We start from the raw sequence: 26,433 nt of genomic DNA on the forward strand, positions 1-26,433 counted from the left end.
GCATTTCCATTTTAACAGCAATTTTGTTTTTTGTTACAGGGCGAAGGAATAGGTATTTATACTTGGCTGAATGCCAAATATAGATGACAGCCAGCATGGAGGAATGACTTAAGATCACATATCACTCTTAAAATGCTTTCGAGCAATTTCTGGAAATGCCTGTGGTGTTGGCAAGCAGTGGAGAAGGATTGTACTACTCCTGTAAATTTCCCTTATGTTTTAATAATAACAAGAAAAATATTTTAGAGACATTCCTCTGCAGAACTGGAATACAGTTATAGCTGTGAAATTATATATATCTTCAAAATGTAAAAGTGACCGAAACGCTGAGCATGGCCTATAACTTTATGATCACAATCAGCACGGAGAAAATTAGGCTTTCCAGTCATTTATGTTATCAACATAGAAATCAAGCACCTGTACGACTAAATGCCATCATCTCTACTTAGAAGTGTCTGTGTATTAACTCATCACAGGCACAACATTAGAAACCTACTGAAACAGTTTGTGTTTCTCTCAGATGACTATGTTTTTTAACAGATGTATCCTTGACATGACAAACACAGGTAAAATAACTTCAGTTTTCTTCACTTTCATACGGAAAAATGAAAAATCGTTTATCAAAATATACTATACAACCCTTTTGTAACACTCATATGATATACCTGGAAGAAAATTCTTCCTAGGAAAAGGTTTATAATCATCTATTTACTCAGACAAAATGAAGAATAATAAAATTTATTTAGAAGGTTAAGATAATGGAAAATAGTCACATACTTGTTATGTAACAGGACCTGATATACACTGACAAATTACTCAGTACAGCTGATAATTTTAAGACCTTCAATGGACTTACGTTGTAGCAGTGGTTATTGTCCCTCTGGCATATTCCACACCTACAACTATGCAAACCTCTCTAAAAAAAAGATTCTGGGAAAATGTCACAATACATAATTTCTGTTTTGGGACTGGCTCCATCAGCTTTTGAAACAGAAAGAGCAGTTAGCAAAGACCATTTAAATGATTAAATATACTACAAATGGAAGGATTAGCATGGTGAAGAGTACAGACTCGACAGTCAATCTTTGCCCCATTACTTGAAATTGATTAAATAGATACCAGTTTTTTTGAATAAAAGACTAAGGTGTGTGAAAGGAACACAAAAATGACATTACAAATGAAAAAAACAATCATCTTGAGGTGCATAAATGTGCATTTACATATCTGGATGCCACATACTGTGCCCACATTGTGGTCTCTTGCACTACACCACTGCTGAGAGGCACACAGAAACCCCCCGAGGCTCTCAGTAATGCTGTAGCTCTGGTTCCCCAAAGTCCCTCTTGACTCTCTTGAGCCTGCAGGGAACAAACACTTGGCATTCCTCACCCTCTGTCTGTTACCAGTGTGGCCCATGCTATGATAGTATCCATGTTGGAAAGAAGCTATAGCCCTTTGAAGCTCTTAGTCAGGACCTATTATGTACATCTGGGATTGCACCATCACTCCTTCCTGTTGTTCAGGAGCAGCTGGTATATGATCTACCATGCACCAACAACGTGGTGTGAAGAGACCTGCCCACCACGGTTGCTTCTTGCAAAAGCTCATGGTTAAAGAAGCCCTAGGTAGGAGGTATGCAGACCAGGCTACTGGTTGACTTTAAGCTCTTCTTCTCTTTCATCAGATGAATTTATGTGGTTCCTCTCTCATTTGACAAAATACAGTATTGTTGAGATGTTTTTGAAGTCTGGTCATGACTGTGGTTTGATGACCTTTAACTTAGGAGCTTTGCTATGAAATCACTTTTGTTGCCCATTCTAAATGATATTTATTGAAGACAAATATGGTATGCATGCCTAATGCCTGGGGAAACAATGGATGGGCTGACTCTGATAGAAAATGATTCAATAACAGGTCTTCCTTGTAAAAATATTACTCTTGTAATTCTGCCAAGACCAGTGTTTACATGGATTATCTCTCATGTAAGTAATGGTAAAATAAATTAAAACTTTGAGGATAGTGCCAATTACGCTTTGGAATATCTCAACTCTTTTTTCTTCCTAACACAGTTGGGCAAGATAGTCTGGCTTCCCTTCAGCCTCAACATTCCTTCGTGTTTGTAAGACATTTATAGATTATAAAAAAAAAAAGATAGTTGACATTACATATGAACTTTCTTTGGCATTCATCTAACTAAGAAAATTTGGCAGTAATTTTTATATCACCTTTGTAAATTTCATGCATGGTTGACTGTAGCTGGTGTTTCTTAACTGGTGGAGCTTCCGTCCTGCTCTGAAAATAATATCTAGATAAACTGTGCCAGATCTGCTCCTGGCAGTAGACAGTAGAGCTTGAAAAAAAAAATAAATCTTGACTGGATTTAGTTTGTATAAACATCTTTAGAGATGAGGACAAAATTAGGCTAATGAAAAGAAGACATTAACATAAGTTCATATGAAGCTTTCTCTTCCAAAGTTTCTTCTCAGTAGTAAACATTTCTTTCTCAAATCCAGTACTGATTGGGCTCCCAGCTTCCTTGTATCAGTTGTAACTTTACAAGCCTTTATAGTTATAGAAAGCAGAATAAAATCAATCAGTATATCGAGCAGGTTCCTAATTTGCACCAGTAACATCTGCATAGCAGGTGACTGAAGAGTAATGGAGGTGTTTGTACAGCCAAGAACAAAGGTGTCTGTGTTGCCTTAGGAAACAGTAGGAGAAAGGGTAGACTTCCAGCTCCATAGCTTTCCAGATCTGCTCCTCTCCTTCCGTCCCCCTACAGCAAATCCACCCTTGCAAAGAATCAACTAACAGCCAAAACATGCCACAATATTTGTAAAGCATTGAATAAGATAACCATGTTTGTACAGGAAAGAAAAGGCAAATTTTCTTAGGGAATACATTTTGCTTGTCCTCTCTTTTACCAAGGAAGAGAGAAAACAGCATTAGCACAAAAATAGTATTTTTTCTGCATTTATCCTTAATGTTTGTTGAAGAAACTGGATGATACAACTAGTCCATCTGCCAAAGGCATTAGAGAAGAATAACCAATCACTGTTACTTGTATAGTAAATCCTGGAGAAGGTCCTTTGAAGAGGGGTTATTGCAAGGTCTATTTAGGAAAAACAGACTGTGGGAGGAGAATCTGGTCTAATCAAGCGGTATATGTTTCCCCAGACAGTAGCAAAACACCAAAATGCTGTACTTCTGTGGTTTCCCAAGATTAGATTTATAGATAAGTTAGGTGTGGAACAGGATTGGTTTACAACATATTTTATATGTAATTCTTAATAGGACTGGCTAGAGTTAGGCAGATGATTAAGTTCTGTCACACTTCATTTTACTGCCAATATACTGAATTAATAAATTGCCACAGTTTGCCATTTTTTTGAGATTAGTCTCTCCTGGAAAACGAATGTGAGCTATTCAAAATGTTTGATGATTTTCTAATATCCAAGGGGACCCATAAGGGATCATAAAGGCTAAATTTAGAAGATGCTCTTGGGAATTATAAGGCTGGCATAATATGGCATCTAATCTTCTCTGAGGCATTATTTAAAGCTTAAAAAAAAGGACTTAAGAGGGAGAATACTGAAAAAATACACGGATTAAATGGGAAAAAGATCTTTCAATATTTAAACTGTTTATGAACCCCTGTGTTTAAAAGCCATAAAATAATAAAGATGCTTTAAATTAAAATTCCTGTATAAGCATCACAATAATCTCTTTGAAAAGTAAATGAAAACCATACCTGACCATAGCAACCTGCATAATGAATAAGGCTCGGATGATCTTTGGAGCAACTTAATTCTGCAATAGCTTCTGTTTCGCTCACCATCCACCGAACACATTCCAGCTGACCATTCTAAACAAATAACAAAAAAAATTATTTAAATTCCAGCTGTTTCATTCCAAACACATCTAATAAACAGGGAAAAGTGTATCAGAAATGCAGTATGTCACAAAATTCCACTTTTTTTTTGAAGTTTTTCTTTAATCTGTCCTCACGTATTGCACTTGTTTATCTTGCTGTCCTGTATCAAATATAATTTGGCTACTTATAACTTATAGTCGCCTCAAGCTTACCTTGTAATTTCCATCTTTTCCCTCCTAAAACTACAGCTGAGCAAATGTGTTGGCACAGAATGTTTGCTGAATGGCGTCACAGCAGACACCAGCTCAAGAGGCAGTGAAAGAGTACTACATACACAGTCTGATCCCTATTGTTCAATTGTTTAGACCAAAACCATAGCTCTGCTTTTATCACGCTTACAGCAAGGCTCCATATTTAAAATTAATAAGATCATTTACTGGAGCAGAGTGAACAATCACTCTCCCTACAAACTCAATAATTAAGTGTATATTTCCTAAGTTATTATTAAGTATGTAGTATCTGAACACCTAAACCTCTTAGATTAGGACGTGTGATAAATATTGTACAAACACAAACGAGGAGAGGTTCTTGCCCTGAACTCCTTTTACAGCCCATTCTCAAGTGTTCCAAATTACTATGCATACTCAGGGAGGTTTACAAGTTTCTATGAAGTGGGATGTAGATGCTGCAAAGACCTTGATCCAAGTGCAAAGTCTTGCATCTAGTCTGGGACAATCCCAATTACAAATACAGGCTGGACAGAGAATGGATTGAGAGCAGCCCTGAGGAGAAGGACCTGGAGGTGTTGGTTGATGAGAAGCTCAACGTGAGCTGGCAATGTGTGCTTGCAGCCCAGAAAGCCAACTGTATCCTGAGCTGCATCAAAAGAAGTGTGGCCAGCAGGGGGAGGGAGGGGATTCTCCCCCTCTACACTGCCCCTGTGAGACCCCACCTGGAGCACTGCATTCAGCTGCAGGGCCCCCAGAACAAGAAAGATGTGGACCTATTAGAATGGGTCCAGAGGAGGGCCATGAAGATGATCAGAGGGCTCGAGCACCTCTCCTGTGAACACAGACTGAAGGAGATGGGGTTGTTCAGCCTGGAGAAAAGGACCTGGGGAGACCTTGTAGGAGCGGGCCTTCCAGTACCTAAAGGAGGTCTACAGGAGAGCAAGAGAGGGACTCTGTCAGGTAATGTAGTGATAGGACAAGGAGTAATGGTTTTAAACTAAAAGAGGGTGGGTTTAGATTAGACACTAGGAAGAAAGTCTTCCCTCAGAGCGTGGTAAGGCCCTGGCACAGGCTGTCCAGAGAAGCTGTGGATGCCCCATCCCTGGAGATGCTCAAGGCCAGGCTGGATGGGGCTTTGGGCAGCCTGGTCTGGTGGGAGGTGTCCCTGCCCATGGCAGGGGGTTGGAACCAGATGGTCTTTAAGGTCCCATCCAACCCAAACTGTTCCATGATTCTATGAAAGACAGATGAACATCTTCTTCAGAGCATGTTTGTGACCCAGTTTAAAAGCAACAGCTTTTAGCAGCTTCTCTTGCTGCAGTGTCTTCTCTTTCAAAAATCATACCTCACTACATGCAGGCATGACCTGCTCCTATTTCACTATTCAACTGTCTTTTTCATAAACGTTATTATAGTCTTTATAGCTAAAAGAATCATTTCAAGCCCTCAGTCAAAACCTCATACAGGACAAAAGAGAAAACATAAAATACTCTCTGCATTCATAGAAAGGAAAAAGCTATTTTGGAAAGGAAATAAATATCAATTTCAAGTTTCAGATTTGTTTTTACACAAAGAGAAGAATGCAAACCTGCAGGTTGGAGTCCACCAGTTCTCTGCCAGTTTCTAAAGTTTTCCCAAGAAGTAAATAGCAATTGAATAAAAATATATCTGAAAAATCAGAAACCCTTGTCATTGTTTTGTCTTAAGGTACTCCATGACTAAGATGAATGGCATTCAACCATCCAATCTTATTGAAGACCCAGAATCAGTTTGTCAAAATTATCAGCCTTCCTATACACCTCTAGGTTTTACTTTAGGGCAGCAACACCAATTATCCTCACATTTCCCTACATAATAGTTGTTTCTGTAAGTTTTGACAGTAATTATCACATTTTCTGACTGGTTGCTCTGCAATATGTACATTTTAACTTCAATGCAATTGTTGTAGACAACCGAGACGTTTCATCTCCAGATGCGGATCAGATTTATTTCATGCTTTGTAAACATGGTCTCACACCTTTTTTTTCTAACTCTCTTACACTTTTCTGAAGACACAACTGAGCCTGATTGATGAATGTTCCTCAGAATACAGCAATTTTTTAGACAGTTAACAGATTTAAAAATGAACATATATTCATTGACAACAATGGATAAAAATGTCATTTAACAAAAGGCTTGAAAATGACTTCCTGATGGATGTAATACCTACTGCTGTCACAGAAAGAAACTAAATCACCTTTATGCCACATTACAGTAGAGACAGAGACTAAATTACCTTTATTGCTAATCCAGCTGGAGTTAGCTGCTCAATGTTTCTTTCATTCAAACAGTCTTCGCCCATCAAAGAAGTGAGATGCTGCAGGCATTCTGCATGTCCCTTTGATGCTGCTACATGCAACAGATTGTTGTCACATTCATCATGAATCTTATCCAGATTATCTGCTGCTAAATGTGGCTGATAAAGAAGGCGTTATGTTAGTTACAACTAGGGATAAGAACACAGAACTCTAAGCCTCGGAACCCAAGATACAAGACAAAAGACATTTTCCCATAGTCACATTCTTTTACAACTCATAACCAGCAGCTTTTAATTTCCTGGTACAGCAATTGGCTACCATTAGTGAAAGGATAGAGGCAGTATGCTCATTGGCTTCATTCTCTGCTTAATTTCTCTCCATCTAGGCTAAATGCCATAAAGAAGTGCAAGGTTCTTGAATAGCTTTAAGTCTTTGTACTAGTTTGTTCTACAATAACAAATGTGCAATGTAAGAAAATACATTTTCATAATTTCTGTCAATTTTGTGATTGGTTTCTTTTCTCTTTTTTTTTTTTTGGAAGGGATGGGGGTGAGGAGAGGGAGGGGAGGAGGGACAGAAGGCATTATAATAATGTGTAATTCAAGAGAAATCATCCACAACTCTTAAAAATCTTCCTGTTTAATTTTGCTCATCACAAAGTGGTAGCTTGTATTGTTCAGCACAATCTAAATTGTACTTAAAACATGAGGCAGAAGACTCTTATTTAGTAGCTTGTTTCTGTTAAAAAAATAATTTGTTGGAATATTTACACAAAGTAATTCATAACAATGACTTAATACATTATTCCTGCCCAAGTCTAATTTTCAGACACAACAATTAGACTGATAAACCCCAGAAGGAAAATGGAAGAAGAAACACAGAGTTAAGCAGTAACAACGACAAGTTTCTCGTGTAGTGCAGGCTTGTCAGAGTACTGTTTGATGAATATACTTTACTTACAGATTTCGATTTGTTTGGAAAATAAATACATATTTTCTGCCCACCCGCCTACCTATTATGACCTTTTTTTGTTTGTTTGTTTGTATTATTTTTACCAATTCCTATTTTGGGTGAATTCCATCTACTTTTATTTCTTACTGAGCATTCTAATATACTCTTCTGCCTCTGTCTAGTCTTTGAATGTCTGTCTTTGTTTTTACTGCTATGTTAATAGCATGCCTTTGTGCTTGAGCTAGACTGGTAAACAGAGAAGCTAAACAAAAATCTAACAAAAACAGTTCTTATACATACACAGGGCCTCCACCAGCCATTCTGACTGCAGATCACATGCTCTGCATCATTGTGTTCACTTGCATCTAGTTACTTTGGAAAACATCATTGATAGTGTCTGATCACTGTGCTAGAATTTACTGAAAACTTCATATGGGTCAGAGGCCATTGAGGCTTTAGAGAAAGCCCCTGCCTGAGAATGCTGCTGCAACAAGCCAGCATAAACACTCCTGAATAATAATCAGAATACAACAGAAGCCCCTCTGTTCCCACTGTCAGCTTCTAAATAACAACTGAGGTAAACCATTAATAACTGAACAAAACAACCCACAAATGTTGTGAAAGGCAAAGCCCATTTAAGATTTAAATATGATATTCAAATGATTTCAAGAGTTAAAATGCCTACCTTCTATATTATTTCAGTTTACTGCATAAACTAGCAATCTTGCCTATGCTCACATAAAACTAGTATCCTGTTTTTGTTACTTACTTGTTTTAAAGATGAAAACTTTCTACCTGGAAGATAATTTACCCAATTTATAAGGAGCATACAAGATACAAAGGGTGGTGATGCAAAATACACACTTCATAAATTTTGCTGATGTAATGAACCACACCACAGAACCCTCTTATTCTACACAGTTTATGAAAAAAATGATACTTACCAGTAATGATATTTGGCCTTCCTTTACAATGTTTAAGATGCTCTTAAATTTTTTCACCTCTTCACTCCTCTCTTCTGGGCCCCCTGCACTGCTCCAGTTCATATTCAGTTCCTCAAGCTGCTTGTTTTCTGCCACTGCTGTCTGCAGGTGAAAAGTCCTCAGGTGGCAGTTAGGCATAGTCTTCTCAGTTTTGTGAGCCTGAGGATCAACAAATGTCCTACAGAGGAAACCCTTGCCCTGGGCTTCAGATTCATGGACTGAGCTACACTTAACTAAAGGCTGGGAAAGCTCTAATTCTTCTGTTATATGCTTGTGCTGATCAAGGACAATGGGCTGCGTTTTTCTCAGCTGAGAGCCTTTCACAGGAGAGAGAACACAGAACTGTGTCACCCCAGAAGGCGAGTTCTCTGTGCTCCCTGTAGGGCACGTCTTGCCACTAACACCATTGACTGTTGAACATACACCCAAATTTTTTTTCTCAGGAGCTACCTTTGTGAAGGGAATGAGTTGCTGGCTTGATTTAATATAAGGCACATCCAAAATTTCATCCATATCCAGGTCATAGTGCTCCAGCTCCCCGAGCAGAACAGTAGGCTCAATGTTTTTACTTTTAAGGTTCTCTCCTTCTCCTGGGCTCTGGTCATCATTCGGAGGTGCAGGTTGTGATTCGCTGCCCTTCTGGTATTCTCCCTTCTGGTTCTTTTGGTCATCACTTTCATTGTTCTCAGAGCTCTCTGGCTGGTGCTTTAGTGGGGAAACCCTCTTCACTGGTCTGAATTTATTGCACACATCTGCAATGCCTGTTGGTTTCTGTGCATTTCCGATAAGAGTTGAGACTCCACAGTTCCAGCTGCTGCTGGAAACTGAAGAAATAGAGGAATATGATTTAGAACTGCTGATTACTGCCAGATGTGTGACATGATATATATAGCATGCTTCAAAGATATACCTGGATAAGCACTGGTAGCCAGAATTACATGACACCTTGCCAGATTCATATCTAAACAGATTTAACTGCAACTCTAAGAAAACAGCTGAAGAATTTCACATTCTAGAACAGAAATCTTCAAACAGGACATACATTAAAATCATTTACAAATAAAGTAGTTTTAATCAAGTAATAGGAACCTGTAAGAGTCCAGTAGCATTCACAGTGGCCTTACCCAGCTATGCTGGTTGGAACTCTACTTTTTGTACATTTCTAGTTGAACAGAGATACATAAGAAGAGAAGGGCAACCTCCCTGGTTAAAACTGTTTTAAGTGAGTTTGTTTTAGTAACAGCAACAATTTATTCTTTTAAGGCATGTTATCTCTGGAAGATGTATTTTTGACACAGGAAGTGGAAATCATGTTTTCATTAAAACAGCAAGTCAATAGAGGTGACCCTTCCTCTCTGCTCAGCCCTAGCAAGGCCACACCTACGGTCCTGCATCCAGTTCTGGCTCCCCGGTGCAAGAAGAACACAGACTTCCTAGAGCAAGTCCAGCACAGAGACACAAAGACACAACAGGACTGGAGCTTCTTTCATACGAAGAGAGGCTGAGAGAGCTGGGACCATTCAGCCTGCAGAAAAGAAGGGTCAGGAGAATCTTACCCACAGGTATGAAGGCATGTTGGGAGGTAAGGAAGAAGAGGGAGCTGGGCTCTTCTCAGTGGTACCCACTGACCAGATAAGAGGCAATGGGCACAAACTGAAACACACGAAATTCCAGCTGAAGGGAAGTGTAAGGTTGTATAGAAGTAGAGTGTCTGCTACTTTAAGGGCATTTGGTGAAGAACCTTTTCCAATGCAACAAGGGATAAGGGAGGAGGTGGTGGGAACCAAAACTTGGTCAGTTTTAACAATTGATAAAGAAAGATGGAATGTGGGAATGTTATTTAAGCAAGGTTGACTGAGTTGATAAGAAGTAAAGTACCATGAGCAAAATGCTGAGACACAGACCTGACAAACAAAAATTGGGACAATGGCAAGAAATAAACCTCCTAGTCACACTAGTGGATGGACTATCTAAATACAGGTGCAGCTTCCAGGAAGATCAACCTGGATTTTGCAGAGGATAATACTGTGAACCGGAGGGTGAGGGGAGCCTCGACTGGGAGGCTGCAGAAACTTCAGACCTCTGCAAATCCATGGGGGTATGTAAGAGGAAAGGGGAGCAAGAGGAACAAAGAGAGTAAGAAGAAAAGGGTATAAAAGAGTGCAGTATAAATTAAGAAGGTGTGCTTTTCTAGCTGGGCCGTGCACCTGATCACCTGGTGTGCCTGGGGTGTGCATGTGCATTCACCTGCAAGCTTTCAGCTGGACTTGCTGACAAGTAGTGGGGCCCTTGGGTCCTTGCTAGGGTATCAGGCATGGTGGGGGTCTCTGCCTGTGTGCCTGTGGAGAGCGTTGTGTGCATGATGGCAAGTGTGTGAGTGCTGCCTGTCTGCAGCGAGCCTCAAGCTGGACCAGATAGCAAGTAGGTGACCCATGAAGGAGGTAGCAGGCCTAGGGGGCAGGGTGCTTGGTGGACAAAGGGGCTGTGCCAGGGGTTTGAAGGATCCACAAATGTGTGTGTGCTGCACAAATGTGCGTGTTGTGAAGCTGCAGAGTGCTGTGTGCAGTCCTGTACCAGTGAACCTGTATCTCCTCTACAACCAGGAGATACAAATGCGTCTGTGTGTTTTGGACATGTGCTCAGCTTTGGTACTCTTTGAACCTGCAAAAGGGAAAGCCGCAGCTATATCCCCCAGCCTGGGCAGAAACCCTGGGTCCCTAGGCACCAGGCTGGGCCCCAGCAGCTGGGCAGGAGTGGTCCTGGGCTGGAAGAGCTAGACCAGGTTGCCCATAGAAGCTGTGGATGTCCCATCCCTGGAGGTGCTCAAGGCCAGGCTGGATGGGGCTTTGGGTAACCTGGTCTGGTGGGAGGTGTCCCTGCCCGTGGCAGGGGGTTGGGATTAGATGGTCTTTAAGGTCCTTTCTAACTCAAAACATTATATGACTCTGTAAATTCTGTGTCTGTGAAGATACTCAAAACTCAGCTGGACATGGTCCTGAGTAACCTGCTCTAACTGACCCCGCATGAGCAGAGAGGTTGGGCCAGATTTCAAGAGGTCCCTGCCAACCTAAACTATTCTCTGATCTGAAAATTAAGCCTACTTATTCAGCTGCAATGTTTCTTTTTCCATTTCTCCTCTGTATGCTGGGCTTCTCGGTCCAACTTTCCATCTGTTAATGTGCATACATTTATACACACACACACACACACATACCTATAGCTCTGGAACTTCCAGAAAATTATTTCAGCACATTGGAGCTTGACCAGTGAGTCTGACTTACAGAGAAGAAAAGGAGCTTAAGACACCTGAGCTCTTAGTCCTATTGGATCTGCATTCTTTTCTACAGTCCCAGTTGGTGATATTTATGTTCTCATTAATCAGTGAACTCTGGTAAATAATTTTATTTATTTATTTATTTTCATTAGAGACACAGTGCTAAAAACACTAAAGCCTTTAGGCAGTTTCTCCTTCAATGTTCCTCTTACTGTACATTAAGAGTTAATACATTCTCAAACTCAAGAATGCAGTTTAAACATAGCAGATTTATTACACATGCTAACTGCATATCAGGGGGATCTAATTCGTGGTCAAAACACACAATTTGCCATGAACACCTTCCTAAGGAAACAGATATATACACTTTCAGTGCAACATTAGTGTTTGAAGTGAAAGATTAGTATAGCTTAGTAGTTACGGATGTCTGAAAATTACCTTAATACTTTTGGAAATGCTTAAGAATACATTTCCGAAAAATAAATAAAAATAATAATAATCAGAAGGCATGTAACTTAGTGGGCCAATACAAAGAACGCACTGTACTGACTTATTTATGTGTTGTATAAGATTCTAGGTTCAAAGGCCTACACTTTTATGTTGGTTTTATTTACATGTGAAATTTTTTCCAAGTGATACAGGGAAATGGATACCATATGTTTCCCAGCTGTTTTGTTCTGACAGGAACTATTAAGCACTCAGTATGGAAATGAATTCTGTCTGCGTTTTATGAAAACACTGCTTTCAACACAGGGGTCTAGACAGAGGAAAAGGCATCAACATTTTGTTTGTCGTCACTTTCTTTAAGCTTTCATTTATTTTGTTGCTTTGCTTTTTCTACTTTCTAACCTTAACAACAAGTATTTACAGAAACCACTGATGGTAAAACTGTAAAATCGGACACCGCAAAGAAGCAATGACCTTTGTTACAAATCTGTCTTGGATCATTGCACAGTCATATATTTCTCTTTCATTACATCTAGACTGGCGTAAGGCAATCGCATTCTTCATTGTTTTCCTTCCCAACATATTGGTGGAGCATCTCTTTACAAATACTAGCTCCAGAAAAACAAACTGGGACACTAAGAACAATTAGCAATATTTTTACTGACTTATGAACATATTCTTTACTTAATTGGGATGATGAATTCACACTGCATTTAATAAAGGACTAGAACATGGCATTTAACCACAGAAGCACTAGGAAGGAAAGCTAATCAAATTGGTAGATGCAATCCTTGGTGCAATTATTCACTTGGATGCTGTATAGGCTGCATTACTGCTTAGGCAGTTACAGCATGGTTTCCTCCTACAAAATACCGAGAACATTGGCCAGAATAGTCCAGGGCATTGCTTGAATCTCCTCTCTTCTGTTTTCAGATGTTTGTTCTCTGAAGAAGCAAAGGCAAGCAATGCCTATGTCCTCCAAAACACCAGCACAGCAGGAGTTATGCAAGTAGTCTTCAACAGCTGCTCCAGGGGATAAGTGCCTTGCTCATTTCTCCATACTTATGAACGCAGGCAGGGGCCATTAAAAGTCTGGGTCAAATAAATACTGCTTTATTCTCTTATAAACAACAATAAAGGATGGTTTAAGCTTAAGGCAGTGGACTAGAATGTGGAACAGCTAAAATGATTCCCAAATCTGAAAAATAAGTCTGGTGCAATCTTGGATAAAACAGATCTCTTCCATGCACCAGTATTTACAAAATCATAGAGTGGTTTGTGTTGGAACGGACCCTAAAGACCATCTGATTCCAACCTCACTGCCATGTGCAGGGACACCTCCCACCAGACCAGGTTGCTCAAAGCCCCATCCAGCCTGGCCTTGAGCACCTCCAGGGATGGGGCAGCCACAGCTTCTCTGGGCAACCTGTGCCAAGGCCTTACCACCCTCTGAGGGAAGAATTTCTTCCTAATGCCTAATCTAAGTCTCCCCTCTTTTAGTTTAAAGCCATTACTCCTTGTCCTATCACTACATTACCTGATAAAGACTCACTACCCAGCTTTCCTGTAGGCCCCTTTTATATTGGAAGGCCGCTATAAGGTCTCCCCAGAGTCTTCTCTCCTCCAGGCTGAACAACCCCAACTCCCTCAGCCTGTCTTCATAGGAGAGGTGCTCCAGCCCTCTGGTTATCTTCATGGCTCTCCTCTAGACTCATTCTAATAGGTCCACATCCTTCTTGTTCTGGGGGCCCCGCAGCTGAATGCAGTGCTCCAGGTAAGGTCTCACAAGAGGGAGAGAATCCCCTCCCTCACCCTGCTGGCTACATCTCTTTTGATGCAGCCGAGGACACAGTTGGCTTTCTGGGTTGCAGGAACACATTGCTAGCTCATGTTGAGCTTCTCATCAACCAGCACTCCCAGGTCCTTCTCCTTAGGGCTGCTCTCCTTCCATCCTCCACCCAGCCTGTATTTGTGCTGGGGATTGCTCCGACCAAGGTGCAGCATCTTTCATTTGGCTTTGTTGAACTTCATGAGGTTCTCACAGGCCCACCTCTCAAGCCTATCCAGGTCTCTCTGGATGCTATCCCATCCCTCTAGCACATCAACCACAGCACACAGCTTGGTGGCATTGGCAAACCCGCACTGTCCATGTCACCAGCAAAGACATTGCACAGCACAGGTCCCAGTACTGACTGCTGGGGAACACCGCTCATCACTGACCTCCACCTGGACACAGAGCTGTTGACCACAATCCTTTGAGAGCAGCCATCCAGCCAAGTCCTTACCCACCAAGTGGCCCAACCATCACATCCATGTATCTCCAATTTAGAGACAAGGATATCATGGAGGACAGCGTCAAATGCTTTGCACAAGTCCAGAGAGACAATGTCAGTTGCTCTTCCCCTATCCATCAATGCTGTAACTCCACTGTAGAAGGCTTCCACATTTGTCAGGCACGATCTGCCCTTAGCAAAGACATGTTGGCTGTCACCAATCACCTCCTTATTTTCCATGTGCCTGTTTCCATGCACAGTTTCCAGGAGGATCTGCTCCATGATCTTGCCAGGCACAGAGGTGAGACTGACTGGCCTGTAGTTCTCTGGGTCTTCCTTTTTTCCCTTTCTAAAAATGGGGGTTATGTTTCTCCTCCATCGGTCATTGTGTACTTTGCCAGACTGCCACAACTTCTCAGCTATGGTGAACAGTGACTTAAGAACTACATCTGCCAGTTTTCTCAGGACCCATGAATGAATCTGACCAGGTCCCATGAACTTTTTCACCTTCAGGTTCCTTAGCTGACCTTCTCCTAAATGTACAGTGGGTGTTTCTTCATTCTCCCAGACCTTTTTTTTTTTTTTTTTTTTTTTTTTTGTAACAGTGTAGTCAAAATTCTTTCTTTAACTTTTAATCACAAATATGAGAGGCTTGGGCAATCTCACTATTGTGATGCTTCAGTACTAAGAAAGAATAACAAAAAAAACTGGGAAAGCTTTTCATTGCCATCAATTAAGATGTGTAGGTCTGACACGTCTGAAGTAGCAAAGCATTTCCTTGGCAGAAAATATTATCTGAAGAAAATCTGCAAAAGTCAAATTTGCAAAAAGTAGTTCTTTACCATATATTATGCTCTGTGACCTTTGTGAGGAAGAAGCACAAAACTTGATTAAAGAGGCCTGTGGGCATATTTGCAGTTTTATTAATTTATAGGTCAATTCAATCACTTTGTCATATTTGATTTTAAGAATCAAAATTTACCTTGAACTTTGAGAGAGAGAGAGAGAGGGAGAGAGATCCTTAAAACATGTTTCCAATTTGCAGGATCTGCTGACATTTTTTCAATGTTACCTAAGTATCTAGGGCAGGGAGAGATGTGTGAAAGAATCTTATCTAGTATATGAGCATCTATGGAAACACATAGTAATTATATGAGTTTTGTCCAGCCATTGAGACTACCCTATGAACAGATGAATTCTGACAGGCATTTTCCATGATTCTTGCAACCCAATGTCAGATATTAGACTATGTTTAAATTGTCCTGACTATAATGAAAATAAAGAGCTCAGCTTTTATTTCAGGGAAACTACTGTTGAAATTCATTTCTGATGTTCATGCAAGAGTTCGTCTCCCTAGTACAAGGGTACAATTACATTCTGTAACTGCTGATAGCTTCATGAAGTTTACAGCACTTGCAACACAAGGAAGAGGTGGCAAAGAGCTATATATCAAGCATCAGAACCATGACAAAATGAACTGAACATACTGCAGAGTGTAATTTGTAGATGCTGCCATGCAAGATCTTCATGGATCCACCTAACAAAGATCCCAGAAAAACTCACATTTTCAGAGCACTGACTGGCTGAGGATCTGGGGGAATGGCCAAACTTCTAAAAGTGTGTTTCTGTCACCATCACCACAGCCTCATTTAGTTTATACTTTGACTGATTTCTGTAGCCATGACTGCTGCTCTTGAACAGCTGGGACATACAACAGGCAGTGGTATAGGCAAGCAGGAAATGGCTGAAAAGATATGAGTCAGTTGCAGATCAGCTGGCATTGAATCCATGTTGTTCTAGCAGATCACCTGATAGACCTCTGTTTAACACGACTGAAAAAGAGTATTAGTTCATTCCCTTTCTGTGGGTGGAAAGTGGTGACCCTCATCATTGTTATATCACTACGTAGCATTTTTAGCCTGCTGTTCCTGTTCTTTCTCTGGATAGACAGCAACACCTTAATGGTCAACTGTGTTGAACCATTGTCCAGGAGAAAAACTGCCTGACATCCGTTTATGCAAATAGCTATCAGTCATAAATGCTATTAATGCTACTTCTGTCCAATGACCTGATCCAGACTGTGCTAACTCTAAATTCACTGTATTTCAACCTTTGTTTTCTATAAAATCTATACCTGCACAGTCACAAAACACAGAAAAACTATGAGTAATGAAGAACAATATTCTGCTTGAGCAATGAAGCTGATAGTCCTACAGTATGGCAGGTTTATCTGCTAATTTTATCATGCCTAGTAGATTTCCTAAAGGTCTATGAATCAGTCATTTAGAGAAAAGATCCTCGAGCAATCTTGTGCAACTAGACCTGCTCTGAGCAGGGAGTTGGACGGTTCAGATTCATATGTGCCTTCTGACTTCAGTTATCCCATGATGAAGATGTAACCACCTTGAAAGAACACAATCTGTTTGCACATAGCAGCAAGACTGGAATTAATGTGAAAAACTGTCAAAGAGACAAGAGAGGAGATGGTTTGTGGGCTTTCGCCTCAACAACTTGTCACTACATATTTGGAAGTCTTCCAGTACGAAATACAGGAAGGTACTCTCCGCCCTTGCTGAGAACATAACAGCAAGCTTCTTTACCATGTAGACTCTATGAGAACAAACTCTGTTAAGTTGGCTCTATTGCCACCAAAGGATGAATGCATTCTAATGTCTTATCCAAAACAGTTCCTCCATGTTTTACAAACTCTGTGACTATGCAGTTTACTTTCCACCATTGTCATTAAGGAAGTCTGGCAATTTACAAATGCCCATACATATATTTTTTAAAATGCAGTATTTCACCATATTGTTCAAGAACTATGTAATTATTTGGGATCACTAAGTATGTATAAAGTTTCACATCTGGAGTTTTACTGTCTTTAACCTCTGAAATAAACACCTGATCATCTTTGTGATAGAACTTCAGTAAATAGTCTTAAATCAGTAAAGACTCATTGCAGATCCATTTAGAGAACTGTAATTCTGACTTTGTATACAAGCAACAAGGTGCTGTCTACACTAGGGAAATTTTTAGAAAATTTCTCACACTTTTTAACACTGATTTGTCTACAAAACAGGCAGCAATACTGAAGCTCCAAAGAAGGGAGGAAGGGATGTCCCTTACATACCAATGGATAATAAAAAGCAATTATGAGTAACTTGCTATTTATTGATTCATTAATATAACTGAAATAATATTTAACAATTGTAACTGAAGGTGGCACTGTTTTACAGTTTTAATATATTAATAACTTCCAAGAGTACATTTTACGGTTCTTATGTGAGTGCTATGTATGACAGTCTGAATCAAAGAACAACCCTGCACAGGCACAAACAGAGTGGGTTTGTTCCCACTGAAGTGGAATTTGAAGCTATTGTAAAGAAGAAAGAAAGGGTCTGGAAATGATAGAAAGAAGGAAAAGTAATAATTCATCCTTTTAAATAATGATACGTTACTTCCAGGTAATCCAAACCTTAATATGAGCATCAGTAAATGAATAATTTTTCATATCTTGTCTTGAGGAAAAACACTATAAAAGCTGTCATTTTTACAGTAAATAATATAGAAGAGGCAAGGAAATTTTCAAAATGAACAAATTGGGTTTACCCTTGTCCAGACAGATCTAAGGATGTAAAAGGGAGGTAGCAAGTCAAGTTCTACTGAAAAATCAGAAGAGCTTTTCCTGGCACAAATATGTAAAACAGGAAGAGGAAGGATGTGAAAATGAGGTAGGAGAAGAAATTGAATAGCTATCACCAGCGTCAGTGCATAGTCATCATTCTAATTTTGTTTTCCTTTATTCATTTATTTATTTATTTAGAGATAATTCTTCACTATTCTACCAAGGATTACCCAATCAATTTGGTACTATTTCAGACATATTTACCTGGGAGGTATCTGGAACTCTGTGGGCACTTAGAAATAAATGCCATATGACACTGCCTCCAAATCAAATTTTAATTTCAGTTATAGCTAAAAAAATTACAAAGAGCTTGAGATAAAAATTGTCTGCAATTTTATATTTCCTGACATTTTACAGTCACTAATTTAGTTTTCTCAAATAGAAAATTGATCTTCTGAATTCTTTCATGAGTAACGGTTCTGTGGGGAATTAATAAAGTACTGCATAAGGATGCTAAAAATAAACCTGCTTTTATCAACATGTAAATAAAGATCTAAAGCAGAATATTTTTCTTATTTGAGACTAATATTTAAGGACAACCAAAAGTCATTGTAGCTGGCAGATATACTTCAGCACAATGATATGGTTTAGAGAAGCCTGTTGAACACAGATGTGGTACTCGATGACCTTTGAAGGTCCCTTCCAACTCAGGATATTCCATGACCCTATGAGGTCCCTTGAACCATTTACTCAAGTGGCCTTAGAAAACCTGCCCAGAAAGAAAGTAACTAATTTCATGCTTAATAACAAAAACATAAAGGACTGATTTCTGATGCCAGAATTCAGTGGGCAGGCTGGCTAACACTTCTTTCCTGAAAAATTAGTTTGCTAGATCCCTATTTAAAATATGTTTTTTAATTCTCGGTCCCTGAAGAAGAACAATGCACTTCTTAGTGGTTATTATGCTAACTAAAAAGATTGTTCTCTTGAAGGATGATGGATGAAAAAATGATTATCCTTATTCTCACATTATTGTGGGTAAAACAGGATTTGGCCTACACCTTCTCTCCAGTCCTGTAAATATTTTACCTTGTAGCCCATGGTTGCTGGCAGATATACTTTGGTTCCAGGAATCCCCTGGAATTTTCCCCAGTCAGAATTCCCTCAATCTGAGGACGAACATGGAGGAGTCGCAGTGAGACTATTAACTGCATGACTTTCAGACACATCTTTCAAGATACTGAGGGAAAAAAACAACACCTTCCCGTAGTGACAGATCATGGCCACTGCAGTTTAAGGAAGGGAGCAGGCAGTGTGGAGTTGATCAATTCGGGGGGGAAGAACTATAAGCAGTTCATTTTCTCAGACTTTCTAATTTCTCCTCATGGAAAAGAACAATTTGAGCAAAAGTTATAGGCAGAAAGAAATAGTTAAAAAAATAAATCTTGTGAAAGGTTTATGAGAAATGCGTGAGAAAGTGTGCTGACTGGTAAACACTGGTATGTTTGCCTAGGGTTGAAAGTGTTTAGAGCAATTTGAAACAATGTAACCAAACAATTTCATACATTACTAACATATTATTCAACATTTAGATGAAATGTGGAAAGAAAATGGGACTTACAAGGCTATTTACTAAACTTACCTGTGAACAATGAACAGTAAGACCAGCCATGTAATTAAAAAATGTAATTCCAGAAAGAGGAACTGTGGTTTAAATCTGTTCTAACAATCTCATGGTGAAAATGTTTGCCAGCATATTTACATATATATTAAAGTTGAAACTTATTTTCTCTATACCTCAGTCTTAATTGTCTTAGTGAACTAAATATTTTTTCTGAGACAAGGCTGAAAGAGACAATTGTTTTATAGATTATTAGGGTACTGACATGTCTAGTCTGACAGTTAACTTACTCTTAACTTTTGTTTGTTTGTTTGTTCGTTTTGTTTTAATTCTTCTATGGTTCTAATTCCACGTTCTTTGTTTTAGAGAAAAAATGTTACTTCAGCTAAACAGGAGTCAGTATGAGGCAAAAAGCTATACCAGCTCTTTGAAAGACTTCTGAATTTTTCTATGCCCAATTACTTAAATTGCTACTGGACTACAGATACAACATAGGAGGAACATCATGCACACTAATAACTTATGATATCATAAAATCAGATAATGGTTTAAGTTGGACGGGACCCTAAGGGCCATCCAGTTCCAACCCCCTGCCGTGTGCAGTGACACCTCCCACCAGACCAGGTTGCCCAAAGCCCCATCCCACCTGGCCTTGAACACCTCCAGGGATGGGGCATCCACAGCTTCTCTGGGCAGCCTGTGCCACCACCTTCAGTGAAGAATTTCCTCCTAGTGTCTAACCTAAACTCACCCTCTTTTAGTTTAAAGCCTTTACTCCTTGTCCTATTACTACACGACCTGACAGAGTCCGTCCCCAGCTTTCCTGCAGGCCCCCTTTAGGTACTGGAAGGCCCATCCCTACAAAGTCTCCGCGGAGCCTTCTCTTCTCCAGGCTGAACAACCCTAATTCCTTCAGCCTGTCTTCAGTGGAGAGGTGATCCAGCCCCTTGACCATCCTTGTGGCCCTCCGCTGGACTCATCCTAATAGGCCCATGTCCCTTTTGTTTTGGGGACCCCAGAGATGAACACAGAGCTCCAGGTGGGGTCTCAAAATATATATATATTGGTGCAGACACACACACACACACATATATATATATATGTTTACATATCTTTCAGTGCAGGATATAATATATCTTCATCAGAAATAGCACACAACAACAGTAATTTGGGCAACTATTTTTAATGTTCTATGATATGAGGAAGGCAGAAGACTGCAGCAGAAGTAACAATGATCAATTAGCAGATTGGGCCTTAAACAGCATTGACTGCTGCAGTTTCATTGATATTTCAGCGAAGTCTGTGCAGGGATGTAAAGTGATACTTTCCTGTAGAACACTATGTATGTGTACTTATTGACTGAGTAAAAAGAAAATAAAGAAAAAAAAAAAAGAAAAATAGATTTTAGTACTATTTTCAATTCACCAAAACTCTTAAGTGATAAATAGAGTGAAAAAATAGATTTTAGTACTGTTTCCAGCTTGCTGATATTATTATCAGTACTAAAGACCTATTTTTTGACTCAAGAATTTTAAACAAAGCTCTGAATTAACTTCCACTGGCAGACTCCCCAGTGCTGCTACTGTCTTCCAGCAATGCCTGTATTTACTTCTGTCAACTCCTTTTCAAGCCAATGGATGAGTGGAGATGTAATTGAAGTCATCACTGAAAAATGGCTGATTGCAGAGGCGATCATGAAACATGACTACACAATAAGCTGTCAATATCCTAGGGCCTTAAAGAAGAACTCATGACCAACGCCCCATCCTTGCCATTTGTGGGCATTTTCCTTTAAGACTACTATCTGTATTTTTAAAAGAATACTCTTTCCTTCCTGAGAGCAGACATTGATTCTGTCACTCTGGCTAAGCAGTACTCATGAATAGACCTAGGAGTACAATATGTCTTACGTGATATTCTTGCTTTCTTTCTCTATCTTTCTTACTCTTGGAGCAACAAAATAAATAAACAACTGTCTATTTTTGTGAAAAGATGAGGCAATGTCCTGCTGCCACATGATCACCTCTTAATACTGATAGGCAAAGAGAGGGAGGAAAATAGCGCTGTGAGAGAAAATGAAGGGGGGAAATGAGGGGTGGGAAAGGAGAAAGTGCATTGAGGATGGAATTAAGGGAGCAAGAATGAGAGTGGTGAATAGTGGGGAGAAGAACGGGAAAAAGAATGGTCTAGAAGTACAATGGAAAGAATATTAGGAAAGACTTGGTGGGATGATGGCAGGGATGACAGGGGAAGGACTGGGAGGGCAAAATATTGGGGAGGAAATGTGTGTTAGAAAGGAAAATATTTGGGAAAGAAGTCGGGAAAGAAGGAGAAAAGGGGAGGAAAGAGACGGGAGTATAGGGGCAAGAATATGAGGGAGAATGTGGGGGAGAAATTGGAGGAGAACAGGGAGGAGACAACAGCAGAGACAAGACAAGGTGAGAAAGGCATGGGGTAGAGGATGGATTGGGAGTGAGGACAGGAGGGAGGACAGGGGCCAAGGACACATGCAAGGGGTTGCAAAGATGGAGGGTGTAAAGGCAGAGAATGAGAGAGGACAGGGAGAGGATGGGACAGAGAAAACTGATGTGGTGGGGAGACTGGGGACCCTCTCCCTTTCCTCTTATTCCCTGCTTTTCTGCTTGCAGCAGGTAATGCTGGTTGCACAATAACCACTGAGCCTTGTGTGGGCAAAAGCACCGCAAGAACATATGGTAAGGAAAGCTTCACTTCCCTTTTGGTCAAGGGCAGTGGCACAGGGCTATGGTGACCTGGTCTTTAATGACTCTGGCAGAAAAACTAGCTCATATAAAGTTTCAACTTAGTTACGCACCTTGAAAATTTACAATTCTCTGAAAGGAAATATAGAAATGAAAGTTGCCAAAGCATAGCACAGTTCCTAAAGCCTTCTATCATCCCACAAATTCCAGGTCTGCCGTTTCTGTTATAAAAAGTCTTTGATTCAACAACATTAATGAAAATTCAATTAAAGCATCAGATGAAAGCACAATAAACTTTTTCATAGCTCAACAAAAATGCTCCTCTCACCAATTCATTTATCCTCCATCAGGAAGAGAAAAACAAAAAGGGATTAATCTGATTTACAGAGTGAAAAACAACACTGAATGCACTTTTTGTTGGGGAGGAGGGAAAGAAGGGGGAAGGTCCCCAGCTGGTTCTCATCTATATGCCATGATTCTTCATTTAGTTTACACTATTAAACTCAAAAACTCTGCTTTAATCTTAACTAGTACAGTATGCCTTAGAGTGGATTCTATCATGTAGCATCCTTGATACAGTTTCAGACTCTGGCAAAACATCATCCCTCAAACTGGTCGTGGCCATATGGGTAGTAAATGTATCCAACATTTTTTCATTGGCGCCTACATTATTACGTCTTGTCACCAATGGTTTCTCGGGTTTTCAAGTAAATTGTTGCATATACTGTGGTTTGGAGCTGCTGAGATGAAGCCCTACATTTATCAGTATACAGCCAAATCCTTTTTTGGAACTTTTTTTTTTTTTTTCTCCTTCTAATGAACTAACATCTGTTGAAAAAAAAAAAAAAAAAAAAAGAAAAGTCATGTTTCCAGAAAGCTGTACAAAAATGAGAGAAAACAAAACAGAACACTGCCAAGAAGCAATTGTTGCCAAGTTGTACATGATAAAAAGCAGCCTAGAAACTGATGGGTGGACAGAAGTAGGAATCATACCTGATCTGTCTTCATTTTGTGAATCACACCTTCTACATAATTCTGGGATGGTCTTGAGAGAAGTTATAGAATACTGTAAAAAAAAAAAAAAAAAAGAAAAAAAATATAAGAAGTAATTTCTTTAAAAAGATAAAAAGTAAGACTTTCCAAGAGGTCCTGATACCATTGGCATTGTCTATATCTACCAAGCTGAGAGTACTTTGGGTGGCCTGATGGTTTCTCATCTTTGCTGGAAAAAAGCAGATGACGTTTGCTTCTGTGTCCCACCTCAAGAGATCTAAGAGACTTTCAAAACCACAGCAAAGCATCTACCCACCTGAGAGTTCTCCTTCCTGTACATCACCATTATTCAAGTCACAAATGTACTTTACATATTCTTTCCATGGAATGCACAGATATATCAAATGTAAGAATAAATTTAGACTTCACAGTAAAGATGTAGGGTCTGACTTTGCCCATCTTGGTATGTATTATGGAATTTATACTGCAAGATTCTTCATAATTAAAAACTAGAATTCAAGTTTTCACAAAGAAATATATAAAATTAATGAAGAATATTTACAGCTAAGACATCTGTTTTCAGAGATGGATACATATACATGCATGTTATCAGACACCAAACTAATTTATGTCATTCAGGCTTTACTGAAATAATCTTACATTGTTACTGTGATGTGACAGTATATGACTGATAATGATCAGTATGTTTGTCTCTGAATTTAGCATTAAAAGGGTATTTTACAAAACAGAATTTTTTATTTTTTATTTTTTTAATAAACTTGTGGAACACATACGATCATTACTCAGTAATACATACGATCCAGAGTTATAAAACTATAAACTCTGAGAAAAACAAAACAAAACAAAAACAAACAAACAAACAAACAAAAATTAAGTTACTTAATATGAGGCCTTCTTTGCCTTCTTTAACCTAATACTTAAATGTTACGGGAATCTTCACTTAAGCAAATGAAATCATTATGCCTGTGAAAGATCAATGGCTTTGCCCATTAAAAAAAAATATTAAAACAGTATTTTGGAAACTAAGACATAAAAAGCACTTAGGATAAGCACAACTGAAAAAATTTAAAGAATACATAAACACCATATGTTTTCGAGGAAACATATTTTTTGCTGGTATGTGATTGACCAATGAAGCAAAACAACTACTTATACAAGCACAACCCCATCAGCTTTTTGCACAAAACATAAATGGTCATACATTGTCCTAGTTTTTGCTGACAGTTTGTCATTCAGACTTTGATTTGTTTCTAATGCACAGCTGGCACCCTACTTCAAAATAATCTAAAGCTAACTTCATTATCAATTGCAGAAGTTATTTACTTTTCTGGTGCAAGTTTAAGTAAGGCTGTTGTTCACTTGATTGTAGATACTTTATTAAGCCTCAAAAACCTCCCATGCCTCACTTTTTCCTTTTTTGGCCTGATTCAGAAATGTATTGATAAACTTCAGCTACAACAAGAATCTCTCATAAGTATTCCCAGGATGAACATTGAACTTATTAATTAGTACTTGTAGCAGAGCTACTCAGTGACTCCAATCCCCATTAAACAAGGGGTTGACTATAAGGCTGTGACTGCTCTAGGATCTGACAACTTAAAGCAACAAACAACAGAAGAACTGAGACAGAGAAAGATGCTACTAAATACAAATTAATACAAGTTAAACACACACATTCACAAACACCATGTGCTTTGCTTCACTGTAGTTATTGTTTAATAAAGATTGAGCTGTTAAGCTATACATCTTGCTATTTCAGCACAAAGATTCAGAAGGCAATGTTGAACTGGTCTAGTAAGATTCTTAAGAAAATCCAAGGAACATGTCTCCAAGGAATATGGTAGCTTCATAAGACCAGCTGGTGCAGTTTAAACTATTACACAGTTTGTAATTCAATTAGAATGAGGCCTTTTGTATTCCATTGCTATGTGTTTTGTCAGGCACCCTCAAAAAAAAAAAAAAAAAAAAAAAAAAGAAAGCCTCTTCTCTTTCTGTCTTTTTTTCCCGTTCTGTCCTGGAAAAATATTTTTTTTTCTGCTTCAATACTGCACTAAAATGTATTCAATTATGTCTGACCCTCCCCACTACCAAAATTTAATGTTATAAATTTGATTATGCATTTTAATCATGTTGGTTTGATTTCATTAACAGATTTCCTCCCACTCACCTCTGTCCTCACAAAGACTTTGCACACTTACATTTCTGCCATCTGTATTTTGTGGCCAAGTTGTGGAGAACTGGCTTTCAGTCTAGCAAGCAACTAAAATTGCTCTTTAAAATGGATCTTTCCCAACTATAAGTGCAATACATTGCCAGTTCTTCCTTCTATAACTACTTTCTCACATATTCTAGTTCCAGCTCTGATCTAACAGTAATGTCTATTAGCTTTTCTTCAACCAGAATTTCAAGGTTATTACGGGTACCAGAGTGACAGAAAAAGAGGCTGAGACTGCAGCTCTCCCCCAGAACATCACTGAGATTCACTGCCTATTCAATGGCTTTTAATATTCATCATTTCCCACTTGTTCCATAATCTTAAATTGTTCTACATACAAAAATAAACCTAATTTCTCACAGTTCCCCACTAAAGTAACCAAGTCAACCAAGAGCTGAGGACCATGACTAAAGGCGTAGGTGACAGTGTGAGAGGTAAGCACATCAGGCTGCTTTGCCAGTTAACGTATCCGTGCTCTTTGCTATTTTATAAAAGTGTGTTGTGGTTCAGAGTGAAACTCAGTAACAGGCTTCTTCCCAGGTTAATGCACGTAATGGCCTTTTTGACTGCTGTGTGAGGGTTGTTTGTTTTTCCCCTGCTTTTAAGGCATTCCTATGGCCAACCTGACATAGTTAATTTTAGAAAACCCTTAAGAACTTTGCAAGATGGAGGAAAAGTATTAACAGGAAATAAAAGTCAAGAGGCAGTAACACCTATTCCATGTAAATGTAAAATATTCCCATATTCCCAATTTTCTTCAACAGACACTACCAATTCAGGGGAAAACAGAACCTCCCTTGTCATACAAATATTTATAAGTCATGTAAAACTGGGCTACAGAATTTGAATGAATGTAAAATGTCAACATTTTACATTTCACTTGGTTCTCAAATTTTAATGCAAAGAATT

The 26,433-nt window shown here is 39.2% G+C and overlaps 1 protein-coding gene across 6 annotated transcripts in view; it reads right to left on the minus strand.

The window, feature by feature from the left end:
- SNCAIP (synuclein alpha interacting protein) overlaps nucleotides 1-26,433 on the minus strand; it is an 88,747-nt gene that overhangs the window by 23,430 nt on the left and 38,884 nt on the right. For all 6 annotated transcript variants that reach the window (XR_014319262.1, XR_014319263.1, XM_082782469.1 and 3 more), the window contains exons 3-6: nucleotides 23,289-23,361; nucleotides 8,297-9,159; nucleotides 6,380-6,559; nucleotides 3,752-3,865 (exon numbers count right to left, since the gene is read on the minus strand). Coding sequence is in view for 4 of the 6 variants with exons in the window: in XM_082782469.1 (XP_082638595.1) it covers nucleotides 3,752-3,865; nucleotides 6,380-6,559; nucleotides 8,297-9,159; nucleotides 23,289-23,361 (1,230 nt within the window). In the remaining 2 variants the exon portion in view is untranslated. The remainder of the gene's footprint in view (nucleotides 1-3,751; nucleotides 3,866-6,379; nucleotides 6,560-8,296; nucleotides 9,160-23,288; nucleotides 23,362-26,433) is intronic.

This window comes from Aythya marila, assembly GCF_965140915.1.
Source record: "Aythya marila genome assembly, chromosome: Z".
NCBI classification, from domain to species: Eukaryota; Metazoa; Chordata; class Aves; order Anseriformes; family Anatidae; genus Aythya; species Aythya marila.